The following is a 20,389-nucleotide window of genomic DNA, read 5'->3' as shown; positions in this document are numbered from 1 at the left end:
CCATAAGGAAACAAAGAAAGGGAGCAAATCAAGACCAAAGGTGGAGGTTCAGAGTCCCCCAAATTTACCACCTACTTAGAGACCGCTCCCTCCTCTACCCCAACACCTTGTATTTCCAAGTCACAGACCTAGTCATTCATTTTTAAAACTCTGTGTTTTCTATGGCTAAAGCAGAGCACTATGCATTCTGAAGAGAATCTGTACTTCCCAGAGGACCTCAGCCCACCCACCCTTGCAGGAGAATGTGCAGCTTTTGTCTTTTGAGTAGGAGGACCGGCCACGGGCATGGTACTCGGTCTCTCGGTCACCCTTCAGGAAACTGCTCTTCCGAGTGACCTGCACAGGCTGAGAAGGGCTCGGCTGAGGCTCTGAGTGACCCCCTCCCCCAGCCTCCCTACCCCCCCCCTCAGAGGGGGCCACTCGCAGCCAGAAGCAGTGTAGCAGCAACAATGCCGCCATCTGTCCACCTCGCTCAGGGGACCCCTCCGCTCGTTCACCTTGCAATAAAACAGCGGTCATTCAGTCACACAGCCTGTCGGGTCCTCTGGTCTTCTGCCCACTGTCACCAACGAACAGAGGGGAGAGGACTAAGAGAAAAGCGAAACGCCATCTCCTTCCTCCCTTCCGAATGTGCAAGGCAAGCCTGCGCTGTGGGTATAAAACACAACACAGCCCTGTGTTTATTTTTGAGAATGGTCCAGATGCCTCCTGGATGTCCTCAAGACCCTCTGCCATCCTCCCATTCGTCACCCCCTTTCGCAAGAAGGAAAAGAGAGGTCGGGCCCGAGTGACTTGTCAGAGGCCAGTTTCTGCTGAGGCTTTTGGAACAGGGATGCAAGAGCTGATTCCCAGAGGGTGCTCTGCTTTCCTAACCCTCCCCTGGAGGCTGCTAATTCCTTCTCTCTGGTAAACACTGCCAGGAATCGCACTCTTAGGATTTTGCAATAAAAATAAGCCGTGTCTGCTTTCCAAAATCATGGTGGAAATCCTCCCAGTGAAATCCTACTGTAATTTAGGCTAGGAGGTTTTTCCAACGTAAATTTGTGCCATTTCACTCGCGGTGAATTATGGACTTTGAGCTAGGAACACACACTCCCCCATCTGTCACACTTACGGCTAAAATGCTAAATGCCATTCCGGTTTGGTCTTCAACACTTGTTCCCAAATCCAGTGGTCAGTTTCAGGACCATCGACAACATAAGGACAGGAGCAAAAGGGACTGTCCACCAGAACCTAGCTCATTGGAAGCAGTTTTTTTTTTTAAGAGGTGATTATTAATGTTGGTGTGAGATTAAACCTTCCTACCAAAATGATCTGAATCTAAAAATGTTATATTCCTACTCATTTATATAGGATGTAATTCTTCAGCCAATTTGTACATTTTCCCAAAGCTAACTTGACCTTAAGGTATACATCTATAGCACGCTCACACTCTCTCTCACACACGCGTGTGCACGTGTATACACACACACACACACACACACATTCCCCTCATAACCTATTTGGTTATACCTTATTTATATCACAGCTGCTGTAGTGGAGGTTTCATCATCTCCACCTAATTAAAAGTTAGGGTGTAATCCCTTGTTAGGCCAGATGTTTATACTCTAGAAACGCAGCCATCACTCTGCAGTCCGTTGTATCTCATCTAAGTATAATGCAGTGACAATACTTTAACTGTGGTTCTAAAAATCTCTCGGATTCTAGGGCACTAAGGGAGGGCAGAGAGAGGAGCCTTCCTTTCATCTGTCTTATATATGGGGGTTTCCAAGATACTTGTAAGTTTTCTTCCAAAGGATCTCTCTTTTCATTGTTTTTTTTTTTTCATTTCTTTATTTCTTTTTTTATTTTTAAGATTATTTATTTATTTATCAGAGAGAGAGAGGAGCGAGAGCGAGCACAGGCAGACAGAGTGGCAGGTAGAGGCAGAGGGAGAAGCAGGCTCCCTGCCAAGCAAGGAGCCCGATGTGGGACTCGATCCCAGGACGCTGGGATCATGACCTAAGGCAGCTGCTTAACCAACTGAGCCACCCAGGCGTCCCTCATTTCTTGAATAGAGATATTCCTTTTTGTATATGTTTGCCTCTTCTGCCTTCCAGAAAAACTTGAAAAGTTGGGGCACCTGGGTGGCTCAGTGGGTTAAAGCCTCTGCCTTCAGCTCAGGTCATGATCGCAGGGTCCTGGGATCGAGCCCCGCATCAGGCTCTCTGCTCAGCAGGGAGTCGTCGGCTTCCTCCTCTCTCTCTGCCTGCCTCTCTGCCTACTTGTGATCTCTGTCAAAGAAATAAATAAAATCTTTAAAAAAAAAAACCTTGAAAAGTTAACACAGGTGTGCAGTCCAAAAATTACTAATTTCACCAGGTATTCCAAGCTATTTCTACGGTCCTAGCACAAGAAATCTACATACACATCATGATTCAATCTCAAAGATCCCGGACAAGGATGGGAGGGGTCTAATAGCTCTTTCTTTCTTTCTAGCTTGTTAAAGATTTACTTATTTGAGGAGCTCCGGGGAGGCTCAGTGGGTTAAGACCTCTGCCTTCAGCTCAGGTCATGGTCCTGCAGTGGAACCCCGAATTGGGCTCTCTGCTCAGCGGGGAGCCTTCTTCCTCCTCTCTCTCTGCCTACTTGTGATCTCTGTCAAATAAACAAAATCTTAAAATAAAAATATTTTTAGAAAAGATTTACTTATTCGAGAGAGAGCGTGCACTAGTAAATCTGTGAGAGCAGGAAGAACCTTTAAGCAGACTCCCCACTGCGTGTAGGGCTGTGATCTTGGGGGAACCTGACACCAAGACCTGAGCTGCAACCAAGAGTCAGACACTTAATTTCTATTTTCACTGCAAAAGGCTCTTCCAGCTGCAAATATTAAGATCTCTTCTTTTGTATTCAGTTTTACTTTGGGTTGTGGTGTTCTGACCACAGGCTGCTCAATAGTGCATGAATAATTCATACCACGGCTGGTAGGAAATGGCACCATGCTATTAATTCTGGATGTGACAACATGAGGGCTCTGGGCGAGCCAAAAGGTTCACTGTGTGTTCTTTTGGGGGATGAGTTCCTGGCTGTGGCATGTTTGACTTTTTTAGTGGGTTGGCAAAGAAAGTTACAAATTAGTGAGTTACTGAAATTTGCAGAGGGCTATTCTTGAATGGGTAGCCGATCTGTGATGGTTCCCGGTCACTGAGATTGGTTTCTTTATACGCAAGTAGCTCAGTGTATCAGACAGGTGCCGATTTCCAAACGTATAGATAAATGTTCTGTATGGTGTCTGCCACTCATGTCAGACAAACACTCATAAACAGACTCTAAGTCTCTCAAGAAATAACCAAATTTGGTATGTGTCCAGCCTGTTGGAGACGGATGGTCGCTAACTGTGTGGCAGATTTCATCCCTCCCTTCGTGCCAGCCCTTACTGAGAACACCTTCAGAATCTGGGGGCCTCACTACAGCGCAGCTGTCAATAATTCAAACCAACCAGTAACGTAGTCTGGTGGGCTGATCTTTCCTTCTGCAATTTTATTTCCTGTTGCCCAAAGAATGAAATCAGGCTTTGCTTTTCCCTTTTCTTGCTTGCTTCTCTGTCCCTCTGCTCATAAACTTGGAGCAGGGCTATGGTTTTGAAGAGGTTGCTTCAAAAGGAGCTGTCGCACTTAAAATAACACAAGAACAGAGGTAAGGTGGGGGGAGGGGAAACAAGGGGAGAACAGAATGTGACACCCCTAAAAATGAAAATGAAAGAATGGGAACTCCCCTCCCCCTCCAAGAACCACGGCTGAGGCTACAGCTTGTTTGGAAGATAATTACTTGATTTTATAATTACTTTTGTGGGTTGCAAAATAATTACTGTGGAGGCAAATCTCCATGTGCCAAAATAGCAGAGGCGATTATTCTAAAGTTCACACTGAAACAATAACAGAGAGTCAAGATGGTGAGCTCTTAGGTGGGGATTTGAAATCCATCCCCTTTGTAAAATGTGGCAGCCTGAAGCCCGCATAAAGGTCAGGGTGGGTATAAGGAGCAGAGATAATCCACAAGCCCAATTTCCACCAGCTGTTCCTTTTTAGGTGGATTTCCACTTTAAATCTGTCCCTCTGGACACCCTAGGATATCAAGTAGCCCTTGATAAAGACCAGAACTGCAGCTCAGGAGAGCCCTGTGGACAGGAGAGGGTCCCCCGGATCCTAACTAAGATACGGTGCCGATATGGTTAGGATGTGCAACTTCTCATCACAGGAACTCTGATGCAGTCAGGGGTTGGCAAACTTCCTGATAAGGGTCAGAGAGTAAGTATTTGAGGTTTTATGGGTCTCTGTTTCAAGTACTCAGCTCTGCAGCTGCCGCCTTGGTCTGTACACAAATGACTGTGCATGGCTGTGTGCCAATAAAACTTTATTTATACACACCGACACTTGAGTTTCACTGGAGTGTCTATGTCGCTAAATATCAGTCATCCTTTGATTCTAGTCAGCCTCTTGAAGTCGTAAAAACAAACAAAAAACACCTTCTCAACACACACAAACAGGCAGAGAGCTCATGAGCCGAATCTTACCAACATTTGATGGAGCCCAGTTTCGGGCACCTCAGCAACATCTTCAGGGAAGACAAGTAAATTCATTTTACAAGTGGAAGAAAGGCAGGATGAAGGCGACCCAAGTCCCCAATACTTCCTAATGCTCGCCAAACACTCTCTGGGACATAATCTCCTCTTGCCCTTTTTAATGAATTAACACTTTGCTATGGGTGTTGGTTTTAGCCCAGATTTTCCTGAAGAGTCCTTTTCACATTAAATCAATCACTTTACAAAGCTGAATTTCTCTGGAAGCTGAATTTCGCTGACCAGACTACCCAGTCTCCTCTCAGAGGTTCACATCTCAGAAGCAGCCAACATGGCTGCCAAGATGGCTCAAGAGGAAGAGGCAGGGGACAGTGGCCTTGGCTTGCGACATGCCGGAGGCCACGAGCGGTTTGGTTCTCAGCTCCCTCTTCTCTAACTCGGTCACAATAGTCATTCCAACCCCGAAAAGCTATTGTGATGATCACAAGGAAATAGCGTGCTAATTACAAAGTGTAATAGAAATATATTTATGTACGGTGTCTAGGTTTTCTGAAAAAAACCTTATCCGCTTCCTTCAATGGGCTGCAATCACTCTCTTCTTGACCACCAACCAGAACCTTCTCACTTTTTAAAAGTCCTCTCGGGAGGTTATACTCAAAAACACAGGTAACAAGTTTTAGAAAGGATGCAGAGAAATGGGACCTTCATGTGGTCATTGCTGGTGGAAAGGTCCAAGGGTGCAGACATTTTGAAAAAATGTCTGACGGTTCCTCAGATGGTGAAACAATATTACTCCGTGATCCAGGAATTCTAGGAATTCTACTCCCGATACACACTCAGGAGAAATGAGAATTACGTCTACACTAAAACTTGTACGTGAATGCTCACAGCAGTATTATTCATAATAGCCACAAAGTAGAGACCTAACTGTCCATCAGCTACGTAATGGATAAGCAAAATGTGTTGCATCCACACCGTGATTTAGCAAGGAAGTACTGACACAGACTCTGCAGCGGAGAAGGACCTTGAACCTATGAAGCTAAGTGAATGACAACAGGCACCCGGTCCCACGTTATGATTCTGCTGACAAGAAATGCACAGACTAGGGAAGTCTGCGGAAACAAAAAGTCTATCGGTTGTCTAGGGTTAGTAGAGGATAGGAGGATTACAGGGCTAGGCTTGAAGATGGGGGGGGCAGGGTTTCTTTTTTGGGTAATGAGAATGTTCTGACACTCCTTCTGGTGATGGATGTAGAACTCAGTGAATATACTAACACCCACTGAATTATATACTTTAAATGGATGAACTATATGGTGTGTGGATTACATCTCAGCAAAGCCACTGAGACTTTTCCATTAAAATAGAAATGACATTTTCCATAGAAATAGAAAAAAAAATCCTCAGATTTGTATGGAACCACAAAAGATATCAAATAGCCAAAGCATTCTTTTTTTTTTTTTTTTAAACGAGGTATGTTTATTTATTTGACCGACAGAGATCTCAAGTAGGTGGAGAGGCAGGCAGAGAAAGAGAAAGAGGAGGAAGCAGATTCCAGGTCAAACAGAATGCCCGATGCAGGGCTCAATCCCAGGACCCTGAGATCATGACCCAAGCCAAAGGCAGAGGCTTTAACCCACTGAGCCACCCAGGCACCCCTAGCCAAAGCATTCTTAAGAAAAGGCATGAGGCGGGGCACCTAGGTGGCTCAGTCAGTTAAGCGACTGACTCTTGATTTCAGCTCAGGTCGTGATCTCAGGGTCTTGGGATCAAGCCCTGTGTTGGGCTCTGTGCTCTGTGGGGAGTCTGTTTGAGGATTCTCTCTCTCCCTTTGTTCCTTTCCACACTCCCACTCTCTCTAAAACAAATAGATCTTAAAAAAAAAAAAAAAAAAAAAAAAAAAAAAAAAAAAGGGCAGGAGGCATCACACCTCTTGATTTCAAACTATGTTACCAAGCTGTAGTAATCAAAACAGTATGGTACTGGCACAAAAGCAGCTATACAGATTAATGGAACAGAATAGTGAGCACACCAAAAAAAAAAAGCATGCATATATGGTTAATTAGGACGAGGGAGCCAAGAATATTCAACAGAAGAAATGATCATCTTTTCAAGAAATGGTGTTGGGAAACCTCGACAGCCACATACAAAAGGATGAAACTCCCATAGTCTTATCTCACACAAAAAATCAACTCAAAATGCATTAAAGACTTGAGTGGAAGTCCTAAATCCAGAAAACTCCCAGAAGAAAAGATAGGAAATAAGTTCCTTGATATGGATCTTGGTGGTGATTTTGTTGAATTTGTCACCAAAAACAAAACAAAACAAAAAAACAGGAAAAAAAAAAAAAAACTACTAGGACTATATCAAACTTTAAAAAAAAAAAAAAAAAAAAAAAGCTTTTGCACAGCAATGGAAGCCACCAGCAAAATGAAAAAGGCAATCTTTAAAAATATTATCATTATTCCAATGAGGGGTTAATATCCAAAATACGTAACAATTCATACAACTCAATGGCAAAAAAGCAAACAATCCAATTCAAAAATGAGCAGAGCATCTGAATGGACAGTCTTTCTAAGAAAGACTCCAAATTGCCAACATCTTTTCACATGAAAAGGTGTGAAAAGATCATCACTCAACAGGACTACGCAAACCAAAACCACAACGAACGATCGCCTCACACCTGTTAAAATGGCTATTATCTTAACCAAACAAGTAAGTAACAAGTGTCGGTGAGGGTCTAGAGAAAGGCAACCCTTGTGTACTATTGGTGGGAATTTACAGTGACACAGTTATTACAGAAAAAACAGTACGAAGTTTCCTCAATAAATTAAAAATAGAATTACCATGTGATCCATCTTCTGGGTGTATTTTCACAGGAAATACAGACAGAGTATTGAAGAGATATTTGCACACCCACGTTCAATGCAGCATTATCTGTGACACCCATGAGTTGGAAACAACCTAATCAATGGATGAATGGATCAAGATATGGTATATACACACTGGAACACTATTCCACCAAAAGAAAGGATACCCTGCCATTTGCAGCAACACAGATGCTATCTTGAGAGCAGTCTGCTAAGTGAACTACAGCAGGCAAAGACAGACAAATACTGCATGGTATCGCTTCTAGGTAGCAATGTGTTTTTAAAAAAGGACAACTGTAGGGCGCCTGGGTGGCTCTGTAGGTTAAGTGTCTGCCTTCAGTTCAGGTCATGACCCCAGGATCCTGGGATCGAGCCCCCCTTGCAGGCTTCCCGCTGAGCAGGGATCTGCTGCTCCCTCTCCCTTCTGCCCCTCCCCCTGCTTGCCCACTCTCTCCCTCTAATGAATAAATAAGATCCTTAATTTTTAAAAAACATTTAAAAAGTGAAATTGATAGGCACAGACTAGAAAAGTGGTACGCAGGGACAGGGCGGGGGGTGGGGGGTGGCGGACGGAGGAGCACAGGGAGAGGTTAGTAAAAGGGTGTGAACTCTTCATCCAGAAGATAACTAAGGTCTGAGGAGCTAATGTGTAAAACATGATGACCACAGGCGACAACACCATGTTGTATCACTGAAATGTACTAAGGAGAGTGGAAGTTAACGTTCTCACAAAAAAAAAAAGGAAAATACAGAGGGTGACGATGTGTTAACAGGATGGAGGGACTCTTTTCATCAATGTATATCAAATCATCACAACATGCACTTTAAGGAGCTTACAATTGTTTTGTCAATTATGGCTTGAAATTAAAAAAAAAAAAAAAAGTAAATATAAAAAAAATTTTAAGGGGCGCCAGGGTGGCTCAGTAGGTTAAGTGCTGTCTCTAGATTTTGGCTCAGGTCATGATCTCGGGGTCGTGCGATCGAGCCCTGAGTCAGGCTCTGTGTTGGGCATGGAGCTTTCTTAGGATTCTCTCTCCCTCTCCTTCTTCCCCACTCCTCCCCTTTCTTCCTCTGTCAAAAAGTAAATAAATAAAAGGAAAAATAAAAATTTCTAAGTTGTTAAAATCTTCCAAGGCCTCGTGCCTCCTATGATAGCACATGTCCCAGCTCCTGGGCACGATAGGCAAGACCCTTCCTGATGGACCTCTCCTCATTTCTTCAGGCTCCAGTCTACCCTCCTATGCATGTTCCACTCCCGTCATATCAAACAACTATCCCTACAGTCACTTTAACATATATTCATCAAATAGGCAAAAAAATTAATAAAATAACATGTATATTCTTAGATTGAACACTTTAACTGCCTAGTAACTGTGCACTGTTCTAGGTACTAGAACTAGAGCAGTGAAGAGCAGAGAGAAGACAGACCCTTGTCCTGAGCAGCTTACAACTGAGGCCCTCTCCTTGGGCCCCTGGACTGGCTTCTGACTCTGCTCTTGGTCCTGCCAGAGACACAGCTTCCATCAGGCATCGCCACCCGACCAGCACTGTTCACCCACCGCCGCCGAGCTCCCGTGCCCTCTCCTCCCATCGGACCTCGCTGGCCTTCACTCTCAAGAAATGGGGGCCCCACCTGTGTGCCTGTAGCACCCTTAGCCTCTACCTCCCCACAGCAACATCCCTTGCTAGACCACAGGTTCTTCCCAGAGCAGAAACGCATTCTTAATTTTGCAGGTCAAGTTCACTGCCGCCGTCCACGACTTGTTATGTGAATACACGAATTACCGTGTTCTAGCTTCCCTCTGGCCTCAGATGGAGAAACGGGAGGACTACAAACCCCGCCATGTGGTCTGCCGCTAGCACTCTGGCTGAGTGGGCTCGACTGCTCATGTCCTTGTTTCCAATCCAACCACCGGATTCTGGTTTAGCTCCATGTTCCCTTACCCAGAACTTTGTGGTTTCTGCCTCTCTGGCCTTTTCTCCCCTATTGACCTTCTGGTCGACGGGAAGCTCATCCCTTCTCCTTCCCCAGGTCCTTGGACTGCAACAATGATTTCATCACAAAGCCTCAAAGTTGGCACAGAGCTTGGAGCCACCAGAGGCAACTAACCAGCTCACTTAGCTCATCACTCCCCTCCTTTCATTCAGACAGGGCTTAAAACTCTAAACACCTGGGGACCCTGGGCGGCTCAGGCTGTCAAGTGACTGACTCATCGTTTTGACTCGAGTCATGATTTCAGGGTCATGAGATCCAGCCCTATGCTGGGCTCCACGCTGAGTGAGGAGCCTGCTGAAGATTCTCTCCCTCTCTCTCTCTCTCTCTCTCTGCCCATTCCCTGCTGGTGCAAACTCCCTCTCTCTCTCTTAACAAAACCAAAACCTCTATACAGCTCCGGAAACTAGACATTTTTCCATTTAATACGGATTAGCAAACTGAAGAAATGAATGTTTTGGGCATAATAATAAGCAAGTCTCGAGCCCTCCCCTCACCAATACGGTTTTATGTACATATCTTCTCCATTAATCCTTTTTATCTCCTTAGACACATGGGTATATTTCAAGCTATAGATTTTACAAGTATTTTTAGCCTCTCCTCTCCCAAACGAAGTATTTGTAGATGTCATCTGTAAAGCATAAGATATTAAAATGGAAGGGGAAATTATTAGTGAAATCACATAGAAGTTCAAAGCTTTGCTAAAAATAAGACCAGCAGACTTGGAATTGCTGGTGTTCCTAGGGCTTTATAGGAGTCGGTAAGAGAATCACAGAATCTTGGTCTTTTGACCCTCAGGCTGCTTAAGGTTTTGAAATACGCCTAGACACTGCCGGCAGCATGGTCACAAAGCCCTCCCACATGTGCTTCAGTCGATACAGGAGCGGGGCAATGAGCCTGATAAATTTAGAGGGGCTTAGGGCCCTTTTCTTGCTACTTTTGTGTAGGTTTACAATTTTCCATAAAGACAGTTTTACAAAGGAAACTCATTCACACCACCTCTGCTTAAAATCCCGTGGGCAGGGGTGCCCAGGTGGCTCAGTGGGTTAAAGCCTCTGCTTTTGGCTCAGGTCATGATCCCAGGGTCCTGGGATCGAGCCCCACATTGGGTGCTCTGCTCAGCAGGGAGCCTGCTTTCCTTCCTCTCTGCCTACTTGTGATCTCTGTCTGTCAAATAAATTAAAAAAAAAAAAAAATCCCGTGGGCCAGGTGTGCCCGGGGGGCTCAGCTGACAGAATGTCCCACTCTTGCCCGACTCTTGGTTTTGGCTCAGGTCATGACCTCAGGGTCCTGGGATCGAGCCCTGTGTAGGGCTCCATGCTCAGCAGGGAGTCTGCTTGCGATTCCCTTGCCTCAACCCTCTGCCCCTCCCCCTGCTTGCATGCACTCTAAATCAACGAATGAATGAATGAATGAAGTCTTTAAAACAAACAAGCAAACAGGAAAGCCCTGTGCAGCCTCTGGGATCCCATGGTGGGATCCGAACTCCACCAGCTGTACGAGGGTTTTCCTAACCTCTCTCATGCCCAAGGGGGGACTGACCACGCTCTCCTTTCTGCCTCTAAAACAATACCTTTCTCTCTCAAATACTTTTAAAACTTCTGCATTCGCACTTATCTACCCAAATCCTGGTACTCCTTTATATGGTATTTGAGGGCAAAGACCATAAAGTCTTTCTGATTTTTATATTCCTCATACTTAACTTGGCACATATAAAATGCTTCAAAAATATACTGCTGGAAGAAAAATGAATTGCCTTGACAGGTTTCCCAGAGAAGTCATGTCATTTTCTGCCCCTCTGACATTTCACAAATTCTACCTGCTGAACTTCTCCCCTTTCCCAAACAAGCCGTGCTCTCTTAATGGCTTCAGTTGTTTGTGGACGGTTTTTCCCTGACCGAAAGGACTCCTCTGTGCTGTCCTATTTCAAATACATCACCTCCTCTAGGAAGCCCTCCTGCTTTACTCACACAGTTCACAGCTTCCTCGGATAATCCGACAGTTTACTTGTTGCTGCTTTCACTAAAGTCCTGGCTCTTCAAAGGTAACAGCTGGTTGTGGTACCTGTTGATATCCACCCCTCAGCCGAGGGGGCCCTCACCTCTGTTCCCTATAGCTTGAGCAAGTGCTCTTCCTCTGGGGGTGACACACAACTCCTACACTCTGGTCGGGTCAGAGCATTTCCTAGCCTCTCCTGACCTTAAAGAAGCACTTTTCAGCCTCTATCCCTTGCTTCAGGCCAAGTCCTCCAGAGCTGTCCCTTTGTCTGAGTGTCCACCGGGCTCTGCCCATAGAACTCTCCAGCTTCTACTTCTCTGAGCTCTTGGCCTTCCTCCCGGAGAACCAAATGGATTTCCTCTTGCCCATTTTTTTTTGACAACTCAATGGACTAAAAAATGCTTAGTCATTATAAATTTAGATCCACACACAAGTCCTTTACCTAGACCTGCTGGTTGTGATCATTGAAGCTTTAAAACAACAAAATACTTTTGACCTGTGCAATGCTGAAGGGGCTCTTCCCTGGTCTCACTTTTACTTGCCTTATTAGAAATATGGGTTTTAGGGGTGCCCGGGTGGCTCACTCGGTGAAGCATCTGCCTTTGGTTCAGGTCATGATTGCGGGGTCATGGGATCGAGTCCAACATAGGGCTCCTAGCTCAGCGGGGAGCCTATTTCTCCCTCTCCCTCTCTCTCAAATAAATAAAATCTTTTTAAAAATGTATGGGTTTTGGGTACCTGGGTGGCTCAGTGGGTTAAGCCTCTGTGTTCAGCTCAGGTCATGATCCCGGGGTCCTGGGATCGAGTTCCACATCGGGCTCTCTGCTCGGCAGGGAGCCTGTTTCCTCCTCTCTCTCTCTGCCTGCCTCTCTGCCTACTTGTGATCTCTCTCTCTGCTAAATAAATAAATAAAATCTTTTTAAAAAAATGTATGGGTTTTAACTGTTAAATATAGAGTAGAAATGAGTGCTTTTATTTTGGACCCAACCCAAGGAGAAGTCCAAGCAGCACAGGAGAGCAGGAGGAAAAACCCAAGACAAAATTGGACTCGGTGGTTAATGATACAAATGATAGTAATCACAGCTAGTATTTCTTGAGCACCTTCTCTCACCCAGCACTATACTAAATGTTTGTGCCAATTATTTCATTTAATCCACACAGTTCCCCACAGAAGTAAATATTGTGGTCTTCTAGAGTCACCCAGCAAGTGGAGCAGCCAGAATCCTGTCCCAGACTGGAAACTGCTTCCTTCTCAAAGAGACAGGGTCTTGTTAAGAGCCCTGACACCAAGTGGTGCTTAGGTCATAGAGAACGGCTCGCCTAACCATGACACATTTCCCTTTTCTCCTCTGCAAGATGAGGGGTTTGACCCACAGGAACCCAAAAGGCATGCTCTTCCAAAAGGCTGGCTTGCTGAATGAACCCTATAGTCATTAACAGGAAGTACAAGGACAAATTGTTGTCACTCCGAGAGTCTGCACTGAAATTCATGAGAAACCATGGTATTTGTGATCCTAAAATGAAACTTGGAAATGTATCTAGTGAATCCATGGATTTGTGAATTTCTGTATGAATATTTGAATAGAAATCATATTTAGTAAAATGAAGGCAACCTTGACATATTGATTAATCACACGTGAAAGGCGTTGAGTAGCAGCTATAATCAATAGGTCTTATTTCTAAGTCTATTTATCATTTGATTACTTGTAAAATAGGCCACAAGACAGGCTTCAAAATATTTCTAAACTGTTTTAAAATGTTAAAAGTTCTTATTTTTATTACAGTTACTTGAAATTACATCTTACTAATGATTAATGTTATAATTCCTATGATAATCCTTCACTATTAATAGACTTAAAAGGAACTCAAATGATAATAGAAAATGTGTAAAAGTATACCCAGAAATACTCTAGACTAGATTCCTCCCTGAAGTTGATTTTTTAACTATTTGTAAATTAAACCCTATTCTTGTATTGACTTTCAATGGAAGTCCTATGATGATTTCGCCATGTTTCTTGTAGCTTTACAATGTACATTACTTCTTATCCACCTGGCTAAAAGTTCTTCTCTCTGGTCCTACCAATTCCAGCTTCTTTGTCAAGTAGATAAGGCAGATGAAAAAAATTTAAGTTTACTCAGGAATTCTTCAATTTCTTCTAATTCTATATCCTAATAAACCTGGCCTATTAAGAAGACTGCACCTGTATATAACACATGCAGATCACTGTTCCTAATTTTCTATATTCAGTGTAGGTGACACTTTAACAATTTGATGACATAGTGGAAAGCACTGTGATTTTAAAGACAGCCAAGGGTCTGAATTTTTATTCTACCCTGACCTTGCTCTGTGTACTTGGCCTTTAGCACCTAATTGCTATAGAAACTTTGTTTCCCGATTTGAACATGGTTTCAGGAAAGTAACCAAAACAGCAAAAATGAAAGCAACAAACCTATCTTTGACCATTAATGGTGAACTGCATTTTATAACCTTTTTAAAAAGAGAGGACTGCTTAAAATAAGGTCAGCAAAGGGCACCTGGGTGGCTCAGTGGGTTAAGCCTCTGCCTTCGGCTCAGGGTCCTGGGATCGAGCCCCACATCGGGCTCTCTGCTCTGCAGGGAGCCTGCTTCCTCCTCTCTCTCTGCCTGCCTCTCTGCCTACTTGTGATCTCTGTCAGATAAATAAAGAAAAAAATCTTAAAAAAAAAATAAGGTCAGCAAAACATCTTTAATATTAGCTAATGGATACCAGGAACTTTTTTTTTTTTTTTAAACTCTTAAGTAAAATGCAAATTGCTAAAATGTAATTTCACCTTTAATATATGTTCAACTAGCCAGGAATATATTTTTCTTTTAAGGTGTATTCTATGTTAGCCCAATTTTTTTTATAGGTTGCCTCTACCACTGCATGCTATTAAAATTTGCTTTTAAATCTGTTTAAATCTGTTCTTTATATATAAAGAAATGGAGAATGTCCGTGAGCAAGGCCTCTATAAAATTCTGCCTGTGTCAACTTTCAAGAGAAGGCTTTCCGGCTGGACCAGAATTTTCCTTGGTTGCCACTAAATGTCCTCAGTGCCAAAAGACCAGACACACTGATGGTGCCAAACCCGATGGAAGAAACCTCCTCCTCCGTGGAGCCCTACCAGATCTGCTTGCGTGACTACAGTCTTTACTGCACATTTCCTTCCTAAGAGCTGGGTCTCCTGGCAAACAGAAAAGAATTAGAATTGGAATTGGAAATAGCGACTAGAGAACGCATCTAACAGAACACTCACTCCTAACAAACCATCAGGCAAGGTTAATCTTTGCAGAAGTGAAATTTGAACTTCCTTGCCTTTGATGGTCGGCGGTACAGCTCTGGGCTCTGGCCTTGCAAGGAGAAGGGTTCAACTGCTGACCTCATTCTAGTTCACGGACTCAAGGGAGTGCACCACACACAAGGAAGGCAGGATGAGCGGAGTCTGAGGTCTCCCCTATACCAGAATCCTCTGAATTAAATACTTTAGTCGCATCAGAGGATATGTGAACATCCATGCGTGGCTCTTTAAGACGTCCCAGAGTGTGGGGGACTGGAGAGACGATGCAGGTTACCAGCAGAGATCTACGCTGGTGGAGAAAATCCATGCCTGCATGGCCCCCACAACTGTGTATGCCAACACATTTACTAGTGACCGTGTGCATAACCACATCCTTGAGAGCAGACACAGACCTTTCCCTATGGTAGCAGCGTTTAGAGCTCCTAATTTAAATAAACTCCCCACGCTGTGCAAGCAGCCCACGTGGGCAGCACTACACTCAACAGAGTGATTCATTTAATAAGTATTTTAGCCCGCATCTCATGCTCCATTACATTCCGTGGTAGAAGTCTGGCTCTGCCTCACCCCGTTCATCTATGTATATTGCAGGAGTGTCATGGGTTTATTCAGTAACCAAAGGACCAAACACATGTCCGTAAGTGTGTGCTTCCCATCAAAGGGTGTCCTCCCCATCTGGGAACCAAAGCAGCACTAGGGTGCCCTACTATAGCTCTGATGTTTCTCCTGGATGCCTGGTATCATCCCCCATAAGTTCTCTTACAGTTTAATCAAAGAAAAGTATAATCACACTGGCAGGACTCTAATTTCAATAAGACATGCGTCAAGGCACCCTCACTTCACTATTGTGCCCTTCAGAGGCCCACAGAAAACAGACCAACCCTAGTTAATATCAGTTTTTTCCAAAGGGAAGCCGCCAAACCCTCCTGGTTGCTGGGAAAATATTCTTGCCCAAGCAGGTGGGAGGGTCGGCCAGGCCATGAGCTTCTGGCTGGTTAGGAGCTGATGCTTGCTCTGCCAAATCTGCCGCCTAAAACTTTTCTGCTACCTTCACTGGCCCTCGGGAGCCGGCTCCGAGAGCTGCTTCGGAACCCGGCCGGAGGCTCCAGCGAAATACACAGGCGTGCCCACATCTGCAGAGGCTTAAGCCTGGTCCACGCCGAGCTGTCCCTTGTTCTTGGCTCCTTCAGACCAGAGTCGCTGGCAGCCTGGCACCCTTTCACCACCCCGCTTCAGATCCGATGTGTGTTGTGGGGGGCGGGGGGGGGGCGTAGCTCCTGGGCTCACACACGCACCCGCTCACCTGGAAGAAGCCTCCGCAAGCCCCTCCCCCACCTCCCACATTTTGGCCATTAGGCAGCGTTCCAAGAGGGGCCGGCAGCTGCGCTCCAAAAATCACAGCCATGTTTTACTCTAACCAGAAATCATTCAACAACTCCACAAGTCTCCAGGGCGCTGGGCGCTGTGACCGTGGCCAAACCGCCTCTCCAAAGTGAACCCATCGGAACCCCACATCTGTCACACAGCCCAGCAAAGCCTATCGTAACGCGGGGACCGGAGGGAGAAGAGCCAAGAAGCCCAGAAAGCTAAGAAAGCAGGTGTAACCACCTTTTTCAAGCTAATACCGCGACCCCTGACAACCCCCCCCCTTCCCCAAACCCCACCTTCCCTGGAGAAAATCCCAGAGCTGGCCATTTAACTGTTTCAAACCCTTCATTTGAGGGAGCAAATAACATCAATGGTATATCCTCGGATGCGGTCCGGGTTTGGTTCTGGGCAGCACTCCGCAAAGTGCCGGCCGGGCGGATGTCCCCGCAGTTCTCCAGGCGGAGACGCTGGCGGCGCCCCCAAACTGGGGACCAGCCGCGCCACCTCCCCGCCTCCCGCGCTCGCCGCCGCCCCGACGCGCCCCGGCACTCACCGTCCCGGGCGTCCTCCCCCCGACTGCAGTTGCTGCAAATGTGTTTGATCTCCTTGCCTAGTTGACAATGGATCACAAAGGACACGTTGTTGTTGTTGGGGGCGGGCTCCTTCAGGGGCTTCATCTTCAGCAAATAAAAAGCTTTCTTTTTGGGTCTCTGGGCGCTCGCTGCTGGCACCGCGCCCTCCCTGCAGCGCGGCGAGCGAAGCGCAAACCTCCCCAGCTCCGCGGCGCGCGTGGGCTCTGCCATCCGGCCCCCGAGCGCCCCGGGCCGGGCGCCGCTGGGGCCCCCGCGCGCTGCCACCCGCGCCCCGCCGCCGGGGCCAGCATGCCCCCGCTCGGCCCCGCACCCGCGTCTCTACGGCATCGCGACCGCCGCGGGGCGGGTCAGGGGAAGGCGCGGAAGGGGTCTTGACCTCGCCGCCCTCGCGGCCCTCGCGAATCCGATCCCCGCGGCCGGAGGAGGGCTCCTGGGAGGCACTCCTCGGTCGCACCTGAGCCGCGGCGCGCCCACCCCTCCCGCGGCCTCACGTGCACCGTCTCCCCCGGCAGCCCCACCCTCCGTAAATCTCAGCACGGGCGATTTGCGCCTGCTGGGTTTTGCAGCTACCTTCACTCCCTCTGGAGCTTCGGGGCAGCACGCCAGCCTCCCCCTCCCCCTTTTCTTCAAGCCTCGCGGTGCCAAATGAAAGCAAGATGGACCACACCGAAGGCAGCTGCGCTCGAACCCTCGGGCGTGCAAGCGCCTCTCTCGCGGGCCAGAACAAATTACCGTTCTCCGGTGCGTCCAGCCCACAGCCCTTGACTTTTCACTGGAACCGGCAACCTGTTAGGGCATAACTGATTTTTTCACCCGCCACAAAAATTCCCCAACCTGAAGGGGGCCTTCCACCAGTGTTGTTAAAACTTAAGAGTGACAAGGAGGGACCCCTGGGTGGCTCAGTTGGTTAGATGCCAGCCTTCGGCTCAGGTGGTGGTCCCCGGGGTCCTCGGATCGAGTCCCACATCGGGCTCCCTGCTCAGCCTACTTCTCCCTCTGCCTCCTGCTCACCCTGCTTGTGCTCTCTCTCTGACAAGTAAATAAATAAAATCTTTAAAAAAAAAAAAGTTAGAATAACAAAGAACAGAAAAGACTGCTTTTAGCAATCTTCAGAAAAAACAACTTGCAACTCCCAGACCCTGTCTAATTTGGCTGAAGGTTCCTCAGCTGTCTTAGCACGGTGAATAAGGTTCAGCCAGGCGAATGACATCTATCGAGCTTTCCAAAGACAGAACAGTGCCTTAAAATAAGGCAGACCCATGGCAATAACAGCTACAAGTTGAGCCTTTTTTTGTTGTGCACTTAAAAAAATAAATTACACTCTATTACAGTAATCTGGACTCAGATATTGCGAATCCTACATCACCTTTCAGAGAACTAAGGCTTGGAGAAGCCTCAAATCACAACCACCCTGGGTGCTTATTTTAAAAATAGAGATGGGGGGGGGGCTAACACTGGGATTCTGGTTTTGTAGGAAGTGTAGGGCCAGGAATCTGTAGCTTTAACAAGCTCCCCCCAGGTGATCTTGATGCAAAGCATAAATGGTCAAACAGGTGCTCACAGCCTGGTGTGTCTAACACCAAGTCTCTTTCTCCTCACCACACCTCATTCCTTATGAGCCACAACTTTGCCTTTTTTTTTTTTTTTTTTGCAGCCCACTGAAATAGAGTTAACTGATGCACTATCACTGCTAGTTGTTTCTGGAAAATTCCCCCAAATTAATTTCATAACACCCCATGACTGATACTTCTATGAAGGGCAAGTCACTGCTCGTCTCTTTTCCAACTGGGCCAACTCTACATGTACGGTTCCCCTCATAGGTGAAATGGTCAACAGTCCACTGGGGATATTAAATTAATGTGTAATAATAAGCTTCTGGTCACTGCCATTCTGCCACTGTGTATTGGATACCACTTCTCATTGGCAAAATGTTCTGCCCAAATCACATTGTTTGTTCTCTGTGGTGTAGTTAGGGACGTTGAGTGTCCAGTGTCATACCCTCCTCTGGGGTAGATGACAGAGACTGAAATTCACGTGGAATTCACTTGTTGGAGTTGTGCTCTCTTTAATTACACTCTCCCAGTGCCCACTGGGGCGTTCAGGAACCCCTCCCTATTCAACCAGATTACCAGCCAAACCAGCCACAGGTAAATCTCGCTGTATCTTCCCATGGCAGATTTATGTCACTCGGTCCCTGGCTAATTATAAGCCTTATCTGAGAGATGGCAGAGTCCCCATTTGTAATGCTGGTGGAGTCTATGATGGAAAATACTGCCTTGTGTTATAGGCAAACATTTGTTGTTCTCTTTTTCAAATCCTAAGATCCCTCCCCCAACTGTATCACTTCTTAAGTATCTCCTGAAAAACAAAACAAAACACACATCTCAGGGCTCCTGGGAGGGGGGGTGCTCAGTTGGTTAAGCATCTGCCTTTGGCTCAGGTTGTGATCTCAGAGCCCCACATTGGGCTCCCTGCTTAATGGGAAGTTTGCTTTTCCCTCTTCCTCTGACCCCGACTCATGCGCACGCACTCTCTCAAATAAATAAGATCTTCAAAAAAAATCTGCACACATCTCTTCTTAAATGACTTTTAAAAATTGCATGCCTTCCCCCCAACCCCGTACTGTGTGCCTCACAGGTCAGAACAAGAGACCCCCATAAACTCCAAACGGTCCTATTAAAACAACTAAGCCCACTGCAATCTTTTATGCACTCACTGAATACTAAACCAGACCTACAGGCTCTGGGGGTCTCTATTTTAATTGGCCAAGTGGCGTAGCACAGAGAACACAGACACAACCACCAGCTTGGCTCAAATATTAAAGGCGATGCCCACTGTTATGGGGGCTCTTTATTCAAATTAAAAAGACGAAGGTAGACCTCTGAGTGCTATTCCCTTGGTTGGTGATCCATCTTCTTAAACTGCTTTTCTGAGTCTGCAGCTTCTAATGGGCCACCTGTGGCTATTTATACTTAAATTGATAAAAATTAAATAAAATTCCATTTCAGTCCCTCCCTTGAACCCGCCACAGGTCACATGCCCGACAGTCACACGGACCTGGTGGCGACTGTGTTAGGGCAGATGGTGGAGTATTTTCATCATCACCGAAAGTTCTATTAGACCAGGCTGGTCTTAGAAGCTGTAGGAATCTTAGTGTCTCAGGAGGAACTGGGAAGCCGAGGAGACTACCTCTGATTGCCACAACAGAAGGCTGGGGGAGAAAAGATAAGGATGGCATAAACCTCCGTGCCGGCAGCAGTTTGGAAGAAAGATGTGTCCAGTGGCTCCCAGCACTGCCTTTCCTTTCCTTGCCCCTCTTCCCTACCTTGAATGCTACCTCAGTGAAACCTTCCTCTGATACCCATGACTAGAATGTCCCTATAGCTCCCAATGCCAACAGATACCTTATACGGGGGCTGGGTGTGTCGCCTTCCAGAAGACACACCTGTTAATTGTGATCCTTGCCATGACGGCTCAGCTCTATTGCTGCTATGCAGAACCCTCTCCCTGGATGGATAATGAAAGAAACTGGCTATCTGACAGCACTTTTTTTTTTTTTTTCATGCCCATATAATCCGACAGCATTCTTGAAGAAAGCTTTTTTTTTTTTTTTTTTTGGTGGGATTTCACAATTTGGAAAGGAAGGAGGGAAACACTGCGGGAAGGAAAGCGCCGAGCATCATAGTCCCCCAAACAG

At 46.2% G+C, this 20,389-nt stretch overlaps 1 protein-coding gene across 10 annotated transcripts in view; it reads right to left on the bottom strand.

Annotated features, from left to right (window-relative positions):
- The window catches only part of PHACTR1 (phosphatase and actin regulator 1), a 550,281-nt gene that overhangs the window by 230,967 nt on the left and 298,925 nt on the right, over positions 1-20,389 (bottom strand). The window contains exon 1 of one of the 10 annotated variants that reach the window (XM_045066957.1): positions 17,263-17,409. The exons of 7 other annotated variants lie outside the window; for them this stretch is intronic. Coding sequence is in view for 2 of the 3 variants with exons in the window: in XM_004753723.3 (XP_004753780.2) it covers positions 16,653-16,902 (250 nt within the window). In the remaining variant the exon portion in view is untranslated. Of the gene's footprint in view, positions 1-497; positions 1,822-16,652; positions 17,240-17,262; positions 17,410-20,389 lie in introns of those variants that run through there. 2 more of the 10 variants (XM_004753723.3, XM_004753726.3) reach the window with 2 other exon arrangements.

The sequence above is a fragment of the Mustela putorius genome, unplaced genomic scaffold (genome assembly GCF_011764305.1).
Source record: "Mustela putorius furo isolate JIRA1106 unplaced genomic scaffold, ASM1176430v1.1 tig00003870_pilon_pilon_pilon, whole genome shotgun sequence".
Taxonomy (NCBI): Eukaryota; Metazoa; Chordata; class Mammalia; order Carnivora; family Mustelidae; genus Mustela; species Mustela putorius.
Note: the sequence above shows the minus strand (reverse complement) of the source record. Positions and strands in the feature narration are given on the sequence as shown.